Genomic DNA, 17997 nt, shown 5'->3' with positions numbered 1-17997 from the left:
CTCCTCTAGGGCATAGCTTTGGGAATTTTTGCTCTTTTAAAAAAAAAAAAAAAAAAGAAAAAAGGTTCTGTTTAATCCCTTTTAGCTTCTCAAATAAACTGATAGACTATGCCTGTTTCAAGGTAACACATGGTTACGTTAAGTGTTGTAATGAAATCCAAAATTCCTACAAGCAACTAAACTGGGCATTATCTGCTGGCAGTTTACAGTATGTGTCATGGTAAGAGAAAATCTTGAGAGATTTGAAAGATGCAGCAATTGCTCCAGAGAGTGTATTCCATATGTTGAGGGTGACCAAAAGGACATCATTAACACAGCTATGAGAAAAACAGATGGAGTAGATACGGAGACTGAGAGGGAAGAGGACAAGCAATGACAGGAAAAGACAAAGTTGTGAAGCGCTGTGGTGCAACTGAGGCCAAAGTTGAGCTGACAGAGCTGCTGCTGAGTGGGTGGGTGGGCTCCATGGGCTCTTGAAACAATAGCCAGGAAAGCCCTCAGAAGAAGCAAGTGCTTCTGTGCTGGGTTAGCTCCCACAGCTGGCTCACTTGGGTGAGATAAGCACCTGTGTTGGCACAAGGGAATGGACAGGAACCAAGCTGTGCTGAGAGTGAGGAAGGAGGTGCAGCACTACCCTGTCAGCAGCAGGCAGCTATTAGCTTGGCTTATCATCAGAATCAGGTCACCTAACAGCTGGCAGCAGCCTACATAAACCAGCACAGGGCACGGCTGCTCTGCAACCCTGCATCTCTCACTGCTTGTCACTGCTGCAGACCCAACTGCCTCATAGCCTTGACTGGAGAAATAAGCTGGTTGTAAATGGCTCCTCTCCTCCCTTCCCCGTGCTATTTTTCAGCCAAATCAGGTTCCTAATCTGGTTTATCACACAGCTGAACAAAACAACTGTGCCAGCAAACCAGCGGGCATATCAAAGAGACAGGCAGGGATGGCTGGGAGCAAAAACTGTCTTAGGCCAGCACAGCTGCCAAAAAAATTGTCAAACTGCACTCTCAGAGGGCTACAGTTTGCAGAGACAGGGAAATCTATGGAGATACACTAAAGAGGTAAGTACAAAAAGGAACCACAGAAATAGGCCAGAGAGATAAGTGCAAGAATAGTGTTTCAAGGGACCTTCTTGACAGGTCAGGTCAGGCCTGGGAAAAAAAAGCTGTCATAAGCAGGATGAGAGATAACAAAAGCCTAAAAAGTATATCTGTGATGTGAAGATAAGAAGATACTTCAGAGAATAAAAGGAAATAAAATTCATATACATCAAGATAAACAGGTCAAAAAAAGAGTGAAGTCAAAGATGACTCCCATGACTCCTACAGGTCTGATTGACAGACTGTAATTGTGTGCCTTCCAGACAGGATCGCAAACTCCTTATCCAGGACAAAACAGGGGTCCTTGTGTAGGGACAGCAGATGGAGTTTCAGCTCAGGAGGTTCTCTGAAATAGTATACGACATTTCCTCAACAGGTGGAAGCTTTTAATCCTGAATGCCTTCCTATGTAGTTTTTTCAAATTAGCTTGAAAACTAAAATACTTTCATTTGCTCAGAAGGGTAGAAGTAGATAATATCAAAAGCATTGCCATGGAGGACAGGGGTCAAAATTTTTCAGGTGCTTTGTTAACCTTTACATAAGAATCCAGAGTGGGCCAAAGCCGTTTCTTTCAGTGTCTACCTTTGTTGGGGAAGAAGGGGTATTCAGATTCAGAAGCCTTTCCTCTGCCTCCACTGTAATTTTGCTACTGTCAAAATGTAGAACTGCAGCTAGGAGTGTCTAAGAGCTGATTTTGATGACAAATTATTACATCAGGATGGAAAATGAGTTCACATTTGTCTGTTTCAGTAACGGAATGAAAAAGTAAGCCACTCTCAATTTTTGGAATTATACCGAACTTCTAGACATATTTCCATGCAATCTTGTCTCCTTCAGTGCCATCCAGTGGAATTAATGTGAAATATCACTCTTATGCACAGGGAGATTACACAAAAATACAGCAGCACATGGCACACAAAACTGCTCTACATTTTCAGGAGGTGCTCTTCATACCAGGTAAATTGCAGGTTGTCAGGGATATTGGTATACAAGTAATGAAAAACAGAACCATGATTTCCAATAGCTGTAAGTCAAATTAGATCTGACATTGTTGCCTGAATTCTCAGGAAAGCTCCTTACATAATTTCTAAACTAGTTATTTGTGTCTGCAAAATATGTAGGACATACAAATGTCATACTAGTACATTGTGGTATAATGATTTAACAGCACCCATTTGCGTAATGCACCTATCCACAACTCAAACCAGCAAAATATAATTTGTAATTTTGCTTCTCCTCTGAGGTACAAATAACTTGACTGAAGGAGCAGGGATATCTGGATTTACAGATGCTCACATTATCAATAATACAGTATTTTTAACACATATTCACACACATCTAGATTGTATTATGTATGTGTGTATGCAGATATGCATACATGCTGTATACATATATATGCACACAGACATAAAAAAATGTAGGTAAGTTATAGCCTCACAACAGAGTCTCTTTATATAAAACCTCCTTTCCCTTTTAGTACTTTCCTGAATCCTCTCAAATTACAATGAACTTATTCCAGTATTTGCATTAACATTCCTAAGGCCATTTGCTTGCTTTTTCCAGCTCCAAGTTACAGCTGTCTGCCAAAGGCTTAAGGCTTCCTACCTAAAAATTCTTTAAAGGTGGCTTTCAAGATGGGTTTCTGCAAGCAAATGGAATTCTACCTCTTTTGTTCCTTTATAGGACACAGAAAATACAATAAAATATCTTTTACTAAATTAAAAAGAATATTTTCTTGGTTTCACTTACCTTAGCACATAACTATTGGAAATGGAAAAAAAGAAGTCACTGAAATGCTAATGTCTCTGTGCTTTTGAGTTTTACCTTTCCTTTCTCGAGGTCTCTGTTCAAATCCCAGTGGTTCCTCTGTCAGTGCTTCCCTTCCCATCATAGCTTGTCCCTTTTCTCAGAGTCAAGATTTGATTCTGTTTGACTTTGTGTGCTCTACCAATATGCTCTCATTCTTTTGGTTTCCTTACTGGCCTCCACATCTATTCTCGTATAGATTTCTTCTCTGTATGTACTTGTTCCATTGCCTTGAACTCATTCTCCTTCATTTCTCCTTGAGAATTTAGTTTCCTTCCTCACCTAATCCTGTCCTACCCCTATTGCTCTCATGTTAAGGTTTTCCACTTCCAGCAGTTTCAGTCTTGCCTCCATACTTACTGTTTCCTTCCCTTCTGTCAGGTCCTTGTTCCCTCACCATTCCAATAAGACACACTCAAACACCCATGAAAAAGAGAAAACAGCAGCCCTTGGGGAGCACAGGGGATGATTTCCATAGTCTGTCTCAGTCCACAAACCCACCCCAGCCCATAGGGGCAACCAGAGATCTCTTCTGGGCCCACAATAGGGGAACACTTGACTGCAATAGTAGTAAGGACGGTAGGGACACATGCTAATTCAGGAATGTGGAAAATTAATTTCTTTGAGGCTCATATATTATGCTTCATGAAGTCAGAAGAACAGACACCCCAATTCAGTTTTTTATGACATATTCTAAGTTTTCTCTATGATATAAAGGCATTTAAGAACCTCAAACATAAGATCTCCACAAAAAATGATCCTAGAAAAATCCCTTGTTTCTTAGATCATATTTGGTAGTTGTACAGTTGTCCTAAACTTCCATCCTCATTATGGAAAATTTCATGCCAAGCAGTGGACTTTTAGCAAGTGGCTTGCTACCTAAAGCATAGTTTAGCAAGACATTGATATGCTACCTTTAGCTGTAGTTAAGAAAACTGACAATGCTATTGTAGGCACTGTTATATATTTAAAGTATAATGCATTACTAAATGCAAAATATTTAAGTTAGTAATAAGAGCATGTATGTGTAGAGGAAAATTATTATGAATTTACCTTCATTTTCACCCTTATTTTTTATACTCTGTAATAACTCAATACATTTTTCTCAGCTAAGCAGTATCAGAAGAGTGGGTAATTTTGTCATCCAGAGCTGCTTAAGCATAAGAATAGTTGCACGACTGTAGTGAAACAAAAACACAGATCTACTCTAGCTTCCTTTGACAAGCCTATATAGTAACTAATGCTTTTATAGCAACTAATTTATTTTATTCCAAGGATTAGTTTACTGAATAGTAATAACAGGATACTTTGGCACATGCAGACACATCTCCCTGAAAATGCTGTCCCTTGCCCAGGTGAATTTCAATGATCTGCTCTAGCAGAACACATAACATGATATCAGGAAATGGCAAAACATCTCTTCCCCATCCTTCTTTGAGCTTCATTTCTAATAAACTTAAGACAGAGCTCTCCAGTAGTTTACTTATTACTTATAGTAGGGACCAACCTAAGATGGTATTCAGGGGATTTATTGTGCCAGGACAGTAAGATTCCACTGTTATTGCTTTTCTGTGGCAATAACTCTGAGCTCTCTTTGCATTGCGTGATGTTAAGGGCACAGTTCTCATATTAAGCTGAGTAGGGAATGTCACTATATATTAACCTTAACTGCACAGAACATAATTGAACTCAATGGGACATACTGCCCTCTGTGTTTCAGTGGGACTTGACTTTGAAGAAATAATAATTCACTGGTTTATAAAGGCACAAATAAACTTATTATACAAGGAGTGCAGGTGCAATACTGTGATTTATAGACACTGGTATGATTCACCTTGAGATTTTTGTTGTATCTTGCCAAAAGCAGCTATTATCAAACCCCAAATGACTCTTAACAACACTACTATCGACATGGCATTTAGAAGTTCCTTCCCTAGTGGGAACAAAACCATCTCTTTCCTTCCAATGTTGAAAATTAAATGCACAGCATTAGCACCATCAGTGAAGTGTTTAACTTCAAAATTGCCTTTCCTGGTGAGAATGAAAATAGTACTTGTTTTGTTTTTCAAAATTAACAGCAGTGTTTTTCTCTCTTTTCTAATACACAAACTCATCAAACTGAGATACAGTATGTCTCTTAGTGCTCATAGAGTACTACACGTATACATCTATGCTTGTCTGCACACCATCCCATACTCCAGGAGTAGGATTTATCCTGTTTCCAGTGGGATTCAAGCACACAGTAATAAAGTAGAAAGACTATGACTGGAAAAAAACAGGTAGGGAAGAAAAAAGGCTCATTTTTTAAAGTCATCTTTGTACCAACAAGGATACATTGACGCAGCAGTAACACCAAAGAAAATAACCCAAAATTAAAGCATAAGGTTCCAGAAAGGTATCAGACCAGAGAAGTTGTTCACTACAACCAAAAACTGTTATGAGCCATTCTATATGTATGCAAAACTGTTTCTGATTTTTCCCCAGCTGACACCAATATTTGTGTTTACACATATAGTCAGCGGGAAAAGAGGTGAAATGGTTCTCAGTTAATTTGTCCTCTAAAACTGGGCAGGAAGCTGTTCTTTTAATCAGTCTTTTAGCCACTCTTGGTCTAGATAATGTATTAAGCTCTGTAGCTCTGCTGGGCCTCCAACACTTCCTAGAACAATTATTTTGTAGGAACACAGGACTTACACGTGAGTCCATATAAACTTATGCACATGGGGTGACTGGAAACACTCACAAAGCTCTGAGGTGTGGAGTTCTACACCTGTGGTTTGGCTGTCATTAACCCACAACACCACAATACGACTTCTGGAGATCCCTCTGAGTGTATGAAATGTTCCTATCACCATCCTATGGAGTCTAACCCTCCCCAGCTCCACTCTTAACTGGTATATGAGCAGCTCAACATGGACTAGTCCTTAGTCCACTTGGCAATTCAGATGCTTGTGGAGGAGGACAGGGCATTCTTGTCTGTATTGCTTGCTCTTCCGCAAGAGTACAGACAGTTCTGCTGCAGCTACTCAGGCTTCGTTGAATTCCTGCTGTCTCTGAGAGGCAGATCTCAAACCTGGGTCAAGTCTCAACCAGCTTCATTAGAAAGAAAACTGGTTCATTCTTCAATGAGCAAACAGGCTGGCAGAATAGATGATCTTGGCCGAGGTACAAACTCAAACCTATGTTTGCTAAAGATTCCATTTACCATTCCCTTCTAAGATCTGTTTGGACCATGAAGTCAAGAACTGTGGTATCACAGAGGTCTAGGAGACAGGACCACCTCACCTCTACTAAGCAGAAACCCTAACGTGACAGATCATGTCTTTCCTGCATTTGAAGCTACATTACCTGACAACCACTCATGGGATTGATACAACTAATGACTGGAAACAGATGTGGTGACTACAGTTTCTAAACTTTCTGACACTGTCTTGTAACAAACCCATTGTTCCAAGACACCCACATCAGAGAGGGTACAAACTTTCTGCCCATTTCTTCCTCTATGTGCAAACACAAAACAACAGGGAGCCTGTCAGCCCCATCCCATTCATTACTGTTCTCTTGCTCTCTGTCACTGAACTATTGCCAGGACACAAGGTAACATTGTTTGGCCTAACCAGGAAAGCAAAGGAAAAGCACTTCCATTCTAGCAATAGATAAAGAGCAAAAGTACACTGGACTTCATTTTTCTGACTTCATTTCTTTAATCACCTAGTTTTTGGTCTACAGAGGTACTCTTTGTTAAGCCACTACATAACCACTTCCACAGAATAAGACATCTAAGTCAGTTAAGGAGAAACACTCCCTCCTTAAATGCAATCTACCCTGTAGTTCAGTTCATGATGACATGTAGGTGTTAAAAATTGGAAAGTCAAGCAAACCCAGACTTTCAATTCAGGAGGAAAAATCAATACAGCTCTCCAGGGACAGCCCTTCAGAATTCAAATTTTTTTCCTCTTTTGCACTGATTCAGCAAGCCTTATCTTCGCAGACTGAAACTTGTGATATTTTCACAGTGTGCTTATTACTTTTTCATAGAGAATTGTTCAAATGGTTTTGAAACAAATTCTTTTGCAAACAAAAGACAGCCTACAGAGCTGCAACAGCAATTAGCTGAACCCTTTAAATTCAGCAGTTCTCATTTAATGCTTCCTCCAAAATGCCACAACAACCCATGTACTTGCCACTACCTTCCTGTCATCCTTCCCGTCACATGCCAATGTTGTAAAACATGGAATATGTCAAGATTATTGTAAGTCAGGTTAAATTTTTGGTGCAAGCCATGAGGAAAGGAGACCTAATCAGGAGAACAGGCAGCAGCTAGCATCCCTTAGTCAAGGACATCCAGGAATTCACAGGCTTTAAGAACACAGCAAATCAAGATGCTGATGTACATCTATGTATACATTGCTAGCTTGGCAAGTACTCAAGGTCCATGTATCCTATACCTGAACTATCCTCATAATATTAAAATTTGTCCCTATAGGTCAAAATACCCCTGCCCAGGTGAAGACCCTGCCCCAGAGCTTGGATAGAAGTTAGCTGGGGTTACATCAATTCTATGGAAATTACTAACCAATCATAAGAGAGGGGCACCCCTTGGAAAGTAACTAACTCCAAACTTCTATGTAGCAATAACAGCACAGAAATTCTGGAGGGGCATATTTGTTTTGTGGAATACCACTGGGCACCCAGGCTTGTGCAACTCTGAAATAAATATTCACTGTCTCCCTCTTGAGTATGCAATTATTGTCCTGTTGCACATCAGGTAACAGAACTGATTGTGTGGACAACACTGAGGAAGAAAGAGGGGAGGACCTGAGGGTCTTCTTCCTTTCACCAGTGGAAGAGGATCTGGGGGTGCTGATCGAACATGAGCCAGCAATACATGAGCAAACGTTTTTCCCAGGTGGCCAAGAAGACCAGTGGCATCCTGTCCTGGATCAGAAATAGTGTAGCCAGCAGGAATAGGGAAAGGATTGTCCCTTTGTACTCAGCACTGGTGAAGCTACACCTCAACTGCTGGGTCCAGTTATAGGCCACTCAGTTCAGGAAGGACATTGAGGTGGTGGAGCAAGGCCACAGGAGTGAAATGAAGCTGATGAAGGGTCTGGAGCACAAGTGCTACCAGAAGTGGTTGAGGGAGCTGGGGTTGTTTAGCCAGAACAGGAGGCTCAGGGGAGACCTTATCACCCTCTACAACTACATGAAAGGAGGCTGTAGCCAGGTAGAGATCGGCCTCTTCTTCCAGGCAACCAGCGACTGGGTTAAAGGGCACAGTCTTAAGCTGCGCCGGGGGACGCTTAGGTAGGGCATTAGGAGGAGTGTCTTCACACAAAAGGTTGCCGAGCACTGGAACAGGCTCCTCGGGAAGGCGGTAAAGTCCCCATCCCTGGAGGTGTTCAAAGGAAGACTGGACGTGGCACTTAGTTCAGTGGTCTGACTGACAAAGTGGTGTTCGGCCAGAGGTTGGAGTCCATGATTTCAGAGGACTTTTCCAACCTAAGTGATTCTGTGGTAAAACGCCAACTGATCCCCCACGAACTCCGACCTCAGCAAGCCTGGAAGAATCAAACCTTAGGGCAGAACTTTTGTTCACGCTTTCACCAGTCACAATGCAGGGCTGGTAGCCGCGCCCAGAGCACCGCTTTTCCCCCAGCACCCCGCTATGTGCGGGCGGGACGGGGCAGCTCGGAGACAAGGCCTGAGGCGAGCTCTCGGCTTCCCGTCCCGCCCCGCCCGGCCCGGCGGATGTGAGCTCACAGCGCGCCGGGCGGAAGCAGCGGGGCGGGTGTTTCCGCGGCGGCGGCGGCAGCGATGGCGGGGAAGGCGGCGGCGGGCGAGCCCCTGGGGCGGACGGCGGAAGAGGTGGCCTGGGCAGAGACGCTGCGCGGGGCCTGCGAGCCTGAACACCACTGGCGGTACCGCCGGGAGTTCCTGCTGCGCAACGTTGGGGAGCTGCCGGCGGCGGGCAGCGCCCAGCTGCAGCGCCTGGTGTCCCTCTCCATGGTGTGGGCCAACCACGTCTTCCTGGGATGCCGGTGAGTTTAACGGGACGCGCCGGGGGACGGCGGGGGACGGCGCGGCGCGACCGTCTGACGAGGCCCCTTCCCTCCTTTGCTCTTGTCGCCCCTCCAGGTACCCGCCGCAGGTCATGGAGAAGGCGCTGGAAATGGCCGAAGGCATCCAAGTGACCAACGCGCCTGTCCGCACCACGAGAGACGAACTGGTTGCCAAGGTGAAGAAAAGAGGCATATCAAGTAGCAATGGTTAGCAGATCATAGCTGTGACAATACATAGGAGTCTAGAGAATGCTTGTTTCTGAATGTTCTCGGTTTGCCTCGGGCTTAGAAAGTAGTCGAAATAGTTTACTTTTTAAACTTCCGTTCATAGTTTCCTCTCTCTGTGCTATTCTTTTTCTAATATAATGTCTAAAATGGACGTAATGCATATGTAGTCCTTTGGTAATACAGAGCTGCTGTTTTGAATTGCTACAACTGGTGCACTTTAATCTGATAACTTGTGTGTTGCGATATGGGCTGCTGTGCTACAGCTTAAATACGTTCTTGTTACTTTGCCTTTGTTACCAGTTAGATGTTGTTGCTGTGTAAGAAACTGAATTTCTTGAAGTAATTATCAGAGTAATGTTTTAAAGATGTTTTGTGATATTAATAGGCAAAATACACTTCCTTTATTTTTAAATCAGATAGCCCATTTAATGTATGTTGGCCAGTTCTGGTTTGGACTTCAAGAATAGAAATACATACTTGCCTATGGGTCCAAACCAGCATCTGAAATCTCTCATGAGTATTTTCCGTATTTTGTCCAAAAACCCCAAAAATCTGAAATAGTAGGTTAATAATTGAAATGACTGTTTGAGGTACATTGCTAATATATGCCCCTTAAATTTACAGAGAACATTGCTATAAGGTTTTTGATGATTTCTCTCTGCGTGGATATTTTATAGTGTAGAAATCAAAGAGGATCACGTATTTTACTTGTTTTGCAGAAGGGGTAGAAGAGCCCTGCAAGAGACAAGCTATTGAGAAAAGCAGAGATTCTAAAGATGCTGGAAAGGATGTGAAAACAACAAAGGCAGAAGGAGTGAAGGAATCAGAGAGCACCTTACCCAAAAAGCAGGAAAAAGGTACTAGCAAAGATCCAAAAACTTCCCAGTCAACTTGCAGTTCAGATCAAGAAATGGTCATAGTCTCAGACATAGAAACAGAAGGAAAACCTGCTAATGCTGAAAGTACTGCTGAGCAAAAGCCACCTTCTTCTGAAAAAGAGCCAGGAAAGAAGCCTTGCTCAAGCCCACCTAAGGAAAGCAAGTGTGAAAATGTGCCATCACCTGAAAAGAAAACTACAGTGAGTGCAGCACCACTGGCTGCCGAGAGCACCCCTCAGCCAGATGCGGTGGTGGCAGCACTGCCACCAGCTGCCAAGAGCACTCCACAGGCAGCAGTAGTGCCATCAGCCTCCAAGAGCACCCCACAGGCAGCAGCAGTGCCAGCAACTGCCAAGAGCACCCCACAGGCAGCAGCAGTGCCAGCAGCAGTGCCAGTGACCGCCAAGAGCACCCCACAGGCAGCAGCAGTGCCAGCAGCAGTGCCACCAGCTGCCAAGAGCACCCCACAGGCAACGTCAGCAGCAGCAGCCGTGCCACTGACCACCAAGAGCACCCCACAGGTACCGGCAGTGCCACCAACCACCAAGAGCACCCCTCAAACAAGTGCTGCATTGCTGTCTTCCAAAACCCAAGTGAATGCCCCAGCATCAGTGTCCAAGAGTGGTGCTCAGGTGAGCAGCTCACTGCTTCTGGGCCCCAAGAGTGGCACTCAGGTGGGCACCTCGCTGCTACTGGCCTCCAAGGGCCCGGCTAAGGTGGGCTCCCCACTCCTGGCCTCTAAGAGCAGTGCGGAGGTGGCCGCCTCATTGCTGGCCGCTCGGAGCGGTGCGCAGCCGGGATCCTCACTGCTCGCTTCCAAGAGCAGTGCTCAGGTGGCGGCTTCGCTGCTGGCTGCTCGGAGCGGAGCTCAGCAAGGGCCCTCCCGGGGTGGAGCTCAGGCAGGCGCTTCCCTGCTGGCCTCCAAGAGTGGCTCGCAGGCAGGTGAAAGCCCCGCGAAGGCTTTGTGCAAACCACTAACTAGCGAAGATGCTAAAGAAAGACAACCTTTTTTCAACAGACTCTACAAAGCTGTAGCCTGGAAACTGGTTGCTGTTGGAGGCTTCAGTCCTAATGTGAATCATGCAGAACTTCTAAATTCATCTATTCAGTCTGTAAAAGCTACATTAGATGTTGCTTTTGTTCCTCTGAAGGAACTTGCAGACTTGCCTCAAAATAAAAGCTCACTAGAAAATATAGTTTGTGAACTGAGGTGCAAGTCTGTCTACTTGGGTACTGGCTGTGGTAAAAGTATGGAAAATGCCAAAGCAGTGGCTTCAAGAGAAGCTTTGAAATTATTCCTCAAGAAGAAAGTTATTGTGAAGATATGTAAAAGAAAATACAAAGGTAGTGAAATTGAAGATTTGGTGCTTCTGGATGAAGAGTCAAAACCTTCAAATTTGCCTCCAGCTTTAAGAAATCCTCGTGAGATCTTGTAGGGGAGAATCACTGTTTGTACTGTGTATAGTATTTCAACACAAGGACTGAAGGTTAATTTTGTACTTTGAAAATGTAGGCTTCCAGATATTTTGTATTTCTTTCTCAGTTTTGCAAGACAATGATAGCTCTTTCACTTGGTAGCAATTGTATAAAACTTGTTAGAGATAACAAGTGCACATTTAAAGGTATTGCCTTAATATACAGCACACTAGTGTGCTGTTGTATTTGCAAAATAGTCTACCTAACTCTTCTATTTTTAATTAAACTATTAAGGTACAATTTGCTGTTTAAAACCTGACGTTTTTGTAATTCTTACAATTTGATGGTAGTGTGCTCAATTGTCTACCATATCTTTTCTAGGCTCATAGAAGTGTGTACATAGGGACCATAATACTTGAATAATTGAAAGTTGTTTAAAAATTTCAGTCAAAAAGTTGAATCATCTGTTTCAGGCTTGTTGCTCATAATGTTCACTGTTGCTCATACTAGGAGAAAAAGTAGTTGGTTGACTATTTTTATGGGATGTTTTCATAACACTTGCAATATAAGCGACATCCTGATCCCATTTAACATTATACTATCAGGGTAGAGCCCATTTAATATCACATTGGAAAATTAGCAATTAGCAGTCAAGTCACAGCTATTTTGCCCACCAAAACTGTAAATTAAGATTTAATTTATATGGTGAAGTATAATTTACAGTTTCGTTTGGTATTTTTTTTCCCAAATGAACATGGATTTCTATACTAAGTATATTTTGACTGCTAGTAAAACAATAAAACCTCTGTGATAAGCTTTTATAGTACTTTGGTTTTGGCTACTAAATATTCCAGCCATTTCAATTACATTGCAACACTTTCAGTAAAGCTTTACTTTGAGTGGCTTCAAGGTGTAATCCCACAAGGATGAGTTGGTTTCCTTAGATGTGTAGCTGAAATACTGTAAAACTGATAGAGGAGATCTGTAGAATATCAATTTCTACTTTTGTAACACCAAGGTAAGCAAAATGAAAATGCTGTTGTCTGCTGGAGACAGTGAGTGTATTGTAAAGCATTCATTCTAATCAAGCCCTTCCTTTGCTACATTTTTACTCCCTGTACAGAATAGTTTGAGGCAAAGAAAGTGGGAGATTACCTTTTATTTTCAATGTTGCTGAAGTACCTGCACAAACTGCATGTTTTGGTATATTGGATAATGACATGTAATTGTAAAAACATAATGTCTTCAGTGCTATTTTGAATTAATCTTGTCCTATTACCGTAGTTAGCATCATTTAGTGGTGTCCTTACACTTGACTGACAGATCCATTAATCAAGTACTAAAGGAATGAATAGGAATTTCTGGGATCTCAGTAGTACATACATCCACTTCCAGTTATTTTGTAATTTTGGGACTAAACCACAGTGGTGTTTATGCTGTACCCTACGAGCTTTTGAACAGCAGTGGCTGTCCAGTCCACAGCACGAGAAGCCTGCGAGGCGCTCACACTTCCCGATGGTTGCTTGAGAACTTCCTCCACCTGACCCCTGTGCTTCTGTGCCCTCGGTAGTCCTTCGCCCTAGTTAGATTTCTCAGGAGTTCCCCCTTGGCATTCCTGGAGCACCACCCGGCGTTCAGAATGCAGAGTGCTAAATTGCTAATTAGTGCAAGAATTGGTGTCTGCTTCTAGCGCAGGGCAAGCTTCATGCTGTGCTTAGGAGCCGTGGTATTCATGATGGGAAGTGTGAGATCTGTTTTCAAGTCCTTACCCTGTTCAGGTAGATGGACACACATAAGAACTGTGCTTGTGGGACAGGAGTTGTATCCCGTGCCCTCTGTAGTACAGCTTTCTTTGCTGTTAGTTTGGTCATCTCCAGATCTCTGTTTCAGAATTGCAGCACGTGTTGTAATGTGAAAACCTGTGTTTCTCGTCTGTAAAGCAAAGCTCTCAGTATTCACTGACCTCAAGGGGCTGTTAGGGCAATTGTGTTAAAAGGCTGAGGTGCTAGATGCCTTTTTTAAAAGACCTGACTTAGGATTACTTTCTAAAAAATTTTTAATGTTATTCCTCTTTGATGTTTGGTTGTGAATCATTAAAGAACAAGTCTGTAGCTACTCTTAATAGAAACTAAAACCTGAAGCGTGTTATTTTTATTTCACATTCTGCATGGAAAGCAACTCAATACAAGGATTCACATACAAGTGAATAAGCACTATTCAAGTATTTGAATGAGAACTCATTAACATTTCATTAGCCCTAGAGAAAGGAAGAAAGAAAGAAAGAAATTGAGAGAACTGGCTGTGGCAAGAAGTGTTTATGCAGTCCTGTCAGTTGTAAAATCGCTGTGCCTCTCCTCCAGGTACCGTCCTGGTCTCTAGTGACTGGGCTGCTGGTCTTTACCTATCAGACCCCGCTGACGAGGGCCAGGGAGAACACCTGCACTTACACCGTAGGTGTGCAGAGTTGGCTCAGGGGGACAATGCAAACCAAGCAACCGAAAGGAAAACTGACCCCGTTTTTTCTACGGAAGTGTAGGAAATTGCAGCCATCAGAAAGTGCCTCTCGTTTCCTCCGGGGACTGCTAGCACAGCCTGGCACGCACGGCAGGGTCCTTGCGGACAGCCGCCCGCTGGTTGCTGTTAGCAGCTGTCGGGTGCGCACCAGCGCGGCGTGTATCGCCCGCCGCTCCCGCTGCAGCCTGCGGGCGCGGCGGCGGCCTCAGCGGGGCGGCCGCAGCCGCGGCCACAAGGCGAGGCTGGCGCGCCCACCCGGCTCGGGGCGGGGCCGAGGCGCTCAATTTGCATAGCGCGTTCCCAGGGCCGCTCCGTGCCACCGCGGCCGCTTTCCGCGGCCTCCCGGGGCTGCGGCGCCCCTCGGGGGGCGGCAAGGCCGCCTGATGGTTGTGCATCGCCTGCGGAAGCCAGCAGGGAGGCGAACCCTGGGGCAACACGTACTAGCCCTGACCGCGAAGTTGTCCTATCTGCTGACGTTTATATACCTTCCTCCGCTAGTAACGGAAGCCGGGATGTTCTGAAGACCTGCTCGCTAGGCCACGCACGGAGGACGTTGGTTCCTCATGGGCCCCGGGCCCGCCTAGGGGAAAGTCCCCGGACCGCCGGCAGAGAGTGCCGGGCGCTACCGCGCCCCCGCCCGCTGCCGCCTCACGCCATCCTCCGCCGAGACGCCCCCGGGCCGAGCGGGTGAGCGCGGGGCGGGCTCTCGTCACGGCCACAGATACGCAGGTAGCGCGGCAGGCGCGCCAACAGAACGGGGCTCACTCTCAGGCCATCCTCTTTTGCCGGGCGGGGCCTCCGCAGCGGCGCATCCCGCGGGACACTCAGGGCCGGGTGGTGCCTCCCCGGCGCGGCACAGCTCTGCGCGGGCACGGCAAAGCGTGTGCGGGGACACGCTGCTTCCCCGGCAGTGGCGCGCAGGACCAGCGGCCCCGCGCCCCTCGGTGCTCATACCCGCTGGACTTCAGGCGCCTCTTGGCGTGCAGGATCATTAAGGTTGGAAAAGACCATTGAGATCATCGACTCCAACCTTTGACCGGACACCATCTTGTCAACCAGACCATGGCACTAAGTGCCATGTCGTCTTTCCTTGAACACCTTCAGGGACAAAGGCTCCACCACCTCCCCGGGCAGCCTGTTCCAATGCTTCGCAATCCCTCCTATTGTCCAACGTGAGCACGTTCAATCGGGGAGGCACTTCGGACGGAGCACTTACCTGCCCGAAAAGGCTTTCCCTCCTTCCCAGCTCGAGGAAATAGCAAGAGGCCAGATGGCAGTACTCTGCCGCGAGCACTTGTACCACACAGGAGTTCATGGTGCACCAGCACGGGAGGCTTCGGTGGGTGTCTGGGCGTCGACACAAACACTGACACAGCACCGAGTACAAACCACACTCTTCAGCACCGCGGCCACTTACCCAGGCTGTGCCGTGCGGGGCATACCTACCCCCGGCATCCCCTGCTCCACCTGCTCTGCAGGGAAGGCCACTGCGTGCCTCCAGTGGTTTTTGCCCACTTTAATTAGATTCTCATGCTTAAACTCCCAGGTACTAACTATGCAAGATGCTGCTGCCTTGCTGAAAAACTGAACTAATTTCATAGGCAGTACCACTTTTGCCTCTAGTATGTCAAGCACATGGCACATCATCATGGTCAGCTGGAATAAAGCCCTCTGCTGCACTACAGTCATGTCTGCGTATGAAACACGACAGAAGAGCACTGGCAGAGATCCCCCAAACGACATAAAATTCGGGCATCTCAGACCCAAAATCAATGGTTTATTACCTTACCCAAATTATCTTTGTCGCTTTACCCTAAAAGCTCACAAGTGGCCCAGAGACAATGCTTCCTTCTGGTTCATTCCATCTTGGTGTGTTTGAAGTTCCTGTGGCGAGCCCAGGTCTGCTAAATGATGTCTTTCTCTTTGGTTGAGCGTCAGACCTGTGGCCTATATGCAGGCACAGGACAGTTTGCAAAGTTTGTTTAGTTTTAGTTTCAGTGCAGTGTTAGTTTCCAACACCTGCTGTTCCTCTTCCAGCAATATCCTCGTGGTGACCCCTTTCCAGCCATGCCAGAGCCCACACTAGGCAGAGGGGACAAGTGTGCAGAGCAGGGAGCACCTCTGCAGAACTGGTGGTGGCAGCTCTGACAGCCTCACATGAGAGCCCTGAAAGGGTGTGCAAGGGGCTCAGAAACCACCTGGCTTGAGCTGTTATTTTGATTGCTGTCTTAGCGATTTGAACTACTCATCTGTCTTTGTTTTCTCCTGTGATCCTGCATGGAATCACCTATACATCTATGGGGAAAGAGAGATTTCAAATTAAAATGCTGTCAAAGAACCCATCCCCAAAGAAACAGCTAAACTGGGGCACAGCTCTATGAAGTCTTGTTTTTTTGGCTGAGAAATTGTGATGAAATCTCAGTGTCCCAGTTTCAACTACTAAAAGGATATATCTAAAGCTCTGTGAAGCACCTGCTACAAAGGCTGAAGACCACAGTTAAGCTAGTGGAGACAAGCTGAAGCTTGTGCAGTGATTGATGTGTGCTTGTTTTTCTTTTTTGGTCCTAAAATTGCACTATAGCACCTTAATGACTTGAACTGGTTCTGTGCATGAGTGAACAAAATGGTTTCACCTGTAGGTAATGGTAAATGTTGGTGTTCAAATTTGTTAGTAGGAGAGAATGCATCAAACATCAAACTTCTCTTGCCTATAGGCTAAACTAAGCTGACACAACATGGTCTAGTGGTCCAGATGTTGCGGGGAAAAAGAATTTTGATGCTATCTCTCTTTCACTGGGCAAATCTGTCCCCGAGCTTGTAAGCTGCAAAATATAGAGAAAATAAAAGCAATATCTTTACTTTTAACGTTTTTCTTTCAGCTAGATGTTAATTTTTGCTATGTTTTTGCATAATGTATAATATGCCATGCTCTTTGTTCAGGTAACAACAATTAACTTGACTATGTGTATGTGCCCTCTAGATGGTTCTGTTAGTTGCCACTTCCACAGCAAATGTACTGCCATTAGGTAGGTTAAGCATTTTTAAGAAAATGCTGCCATTAAATCTGCTGTCAGGATGCCTCAATTTTTAGTCTGTGATTAATTAACATTCACTCACAGATGGGCATTTAGGAATACATGTTTTATGTTGATACCTGGTAACAATTTCAAATATGTTGTAGACTAATTATGAAAATAGTGCATGATAATTTCTGAGCACTACTGCCTGTTCCTAAGGTAATGGAAGAGTGAGTGACAGTGGTTACCACCAGTGTATTTTCCTCCTCTGCTAACATTCCTGCAACTAAAAAAGCATTATTCAGCTCCAACATCTGAGCTTGTAGCCTTTTAAAGTTTTCATTGCTACTGGTGGTCAAGTAACATTAACTGTTAAGCCCAAGTGGGCTGCAAAAGGAGCTTTCTTTTCAATATGAATATAGAGATTAATCACACTGGGCAAAAGATATTTTGTCACTAGTAGGAAAACTGGCCAATGGATTTATTAAATCCTCTGATGTTTTACATTTTACATTTCAAATCTTTCCACCTGGAGAAGAGAGAGCTGAGAGAGGATTTTATCAATCCTCTTTGTCTTTAAGTATCCAAAGGAAGGGTGTCAAGAGGATGGAGCCAGGCTCTTCTAGATGGTACCAAGAAATAGGACAAGAGTCAACATGCAGAAATGGATATATAGGAAGTTCCACCTGAATATGATGAAGAACTTCTTTACTGTGTAGGTAACCAAACATTGGAACAGATCGCCCAGAGAAGCTGTAGAGTCTCCATCTCTAGAGGGGTTCAAAAGCTGTCTGGACACAATCTGTGCAATGTGCTCTAGACCCAGCCTGAGCAGGGAAATTGGACCAGATGGCTCACTGTGGTCCCTTCCAGCCTCACCTATTCTGTTATTTTAACTGCAGCTAAGTTCTATGTTCAGTCAGATGTTGCCTATATTTTGACAGCAGTCTTCCAGCCTAAAGCCTGCTATAGT

The 17997-nt window shown here is 44.8% G+C and overlaps 1 protein-coding gene, 1 long non-coding RNA gene and 1 other non-coding gene across 4 annotated transcripts in view; 2 read left to right on the top strand and 1 right to left on the bottom strand.

Annotated features, from left to right (window-relative positions):
- Positions 1-8664, bottom strand: part of LOC111927946 (uncharacterized) — a 28555-nt gene extending 19891 nt beyond the window's left edge. Inside the window, exon 1 of the long non-coding RNA XR_015287008.1 lies at positions 7728-8664. This is a non-coding gene — a long non-coding RNA (uncharacterized LOC111927946). The remainder of the gene's footprint in view (positions 1-7727) is intronic.
- Positions 8624-13627, top strand: CDKN2AIP (CDKN2A interacting protein). Of its 2 annotated transcripts, none has more exons than XM_023925022.2 (3): positions 8624-8950; positions 9048-9147; positions 9919-13627. In XM_023925022.2, exons 1-3 carry the CDS (start codon positions 8945-8947, stop codon positions 11511-11513), a joined length of 1701 nt encoding a protein of 566 aa, XP_023780790.2. In that variant the 5' UTR covers positions 8624-8944; the 3' UTR covers positions 11514-13627. The 2 variants fall into 2 exon arrangements, with proteins under 2 accessions (XP_023780790.2, XP_023780789.2); XM_023925021.2 differs by having other exon boundaries at positions 8630-8950; positions 9048-9178.
- An 890-nt stretch (positions 13628-14517) lies between these two features.
- On the top strand, positions 14518-14784 carry LOC147653025 (RNase MRP). Its single transcript, XR_015287630.1, has one exon.
- The last annotated feature ends 3213 nt before the right edge of the window (positions 14785-17997 follow it).

The sequence above is a fragment of the Cyanistes caeruleus genome, chromosome 5 (assembly GCF_971803275.1).
Source record: "Cyanistes caeruleus chromosome 5, bCyaCae1.hap1.1, whole genome shotgun sequence".
Taxonomy (NCBI): Eukaryota; Metazoa; Chordata; class Aves; order Passeriformes; family Paridae; genus Cyanistes; species Cyanistes caeruleus.
The sequence above is the reverse complement of the archived record's forward strand: the minus strand, read 5'-3'. Positions and strand labels throughout refer to the sequence as shown.

What these genes read in the sequence shown, in the direction of transcription:
- CDKN2AIP (XM_023925021.2), top strand. Translation starts at nt 8,727, where the DNA reads ATGGCGGGGAAGGCGGCGGCGGGCGAGCCCCTGGGGCGGACGGCGGAA. An exon ending in CACGTCTTCCTGGGATGCCG is followed by an intron (nt 8,951 to 9,047) that starts GTGAGTTTAACG and finishes TCGCCCCTCCAG; the next exon opens with GTACCCGCCGCAGGTCATGG. An exon ending in AGGCATATCAAGTAGCAATG is followed by an intron (nt 9,179 to 9,918) that starts GTTAGCAGATCA and finishes CTTGTTTTGCAG; the next exon opens with AAGGGGTAGAAGAGCCCTGC.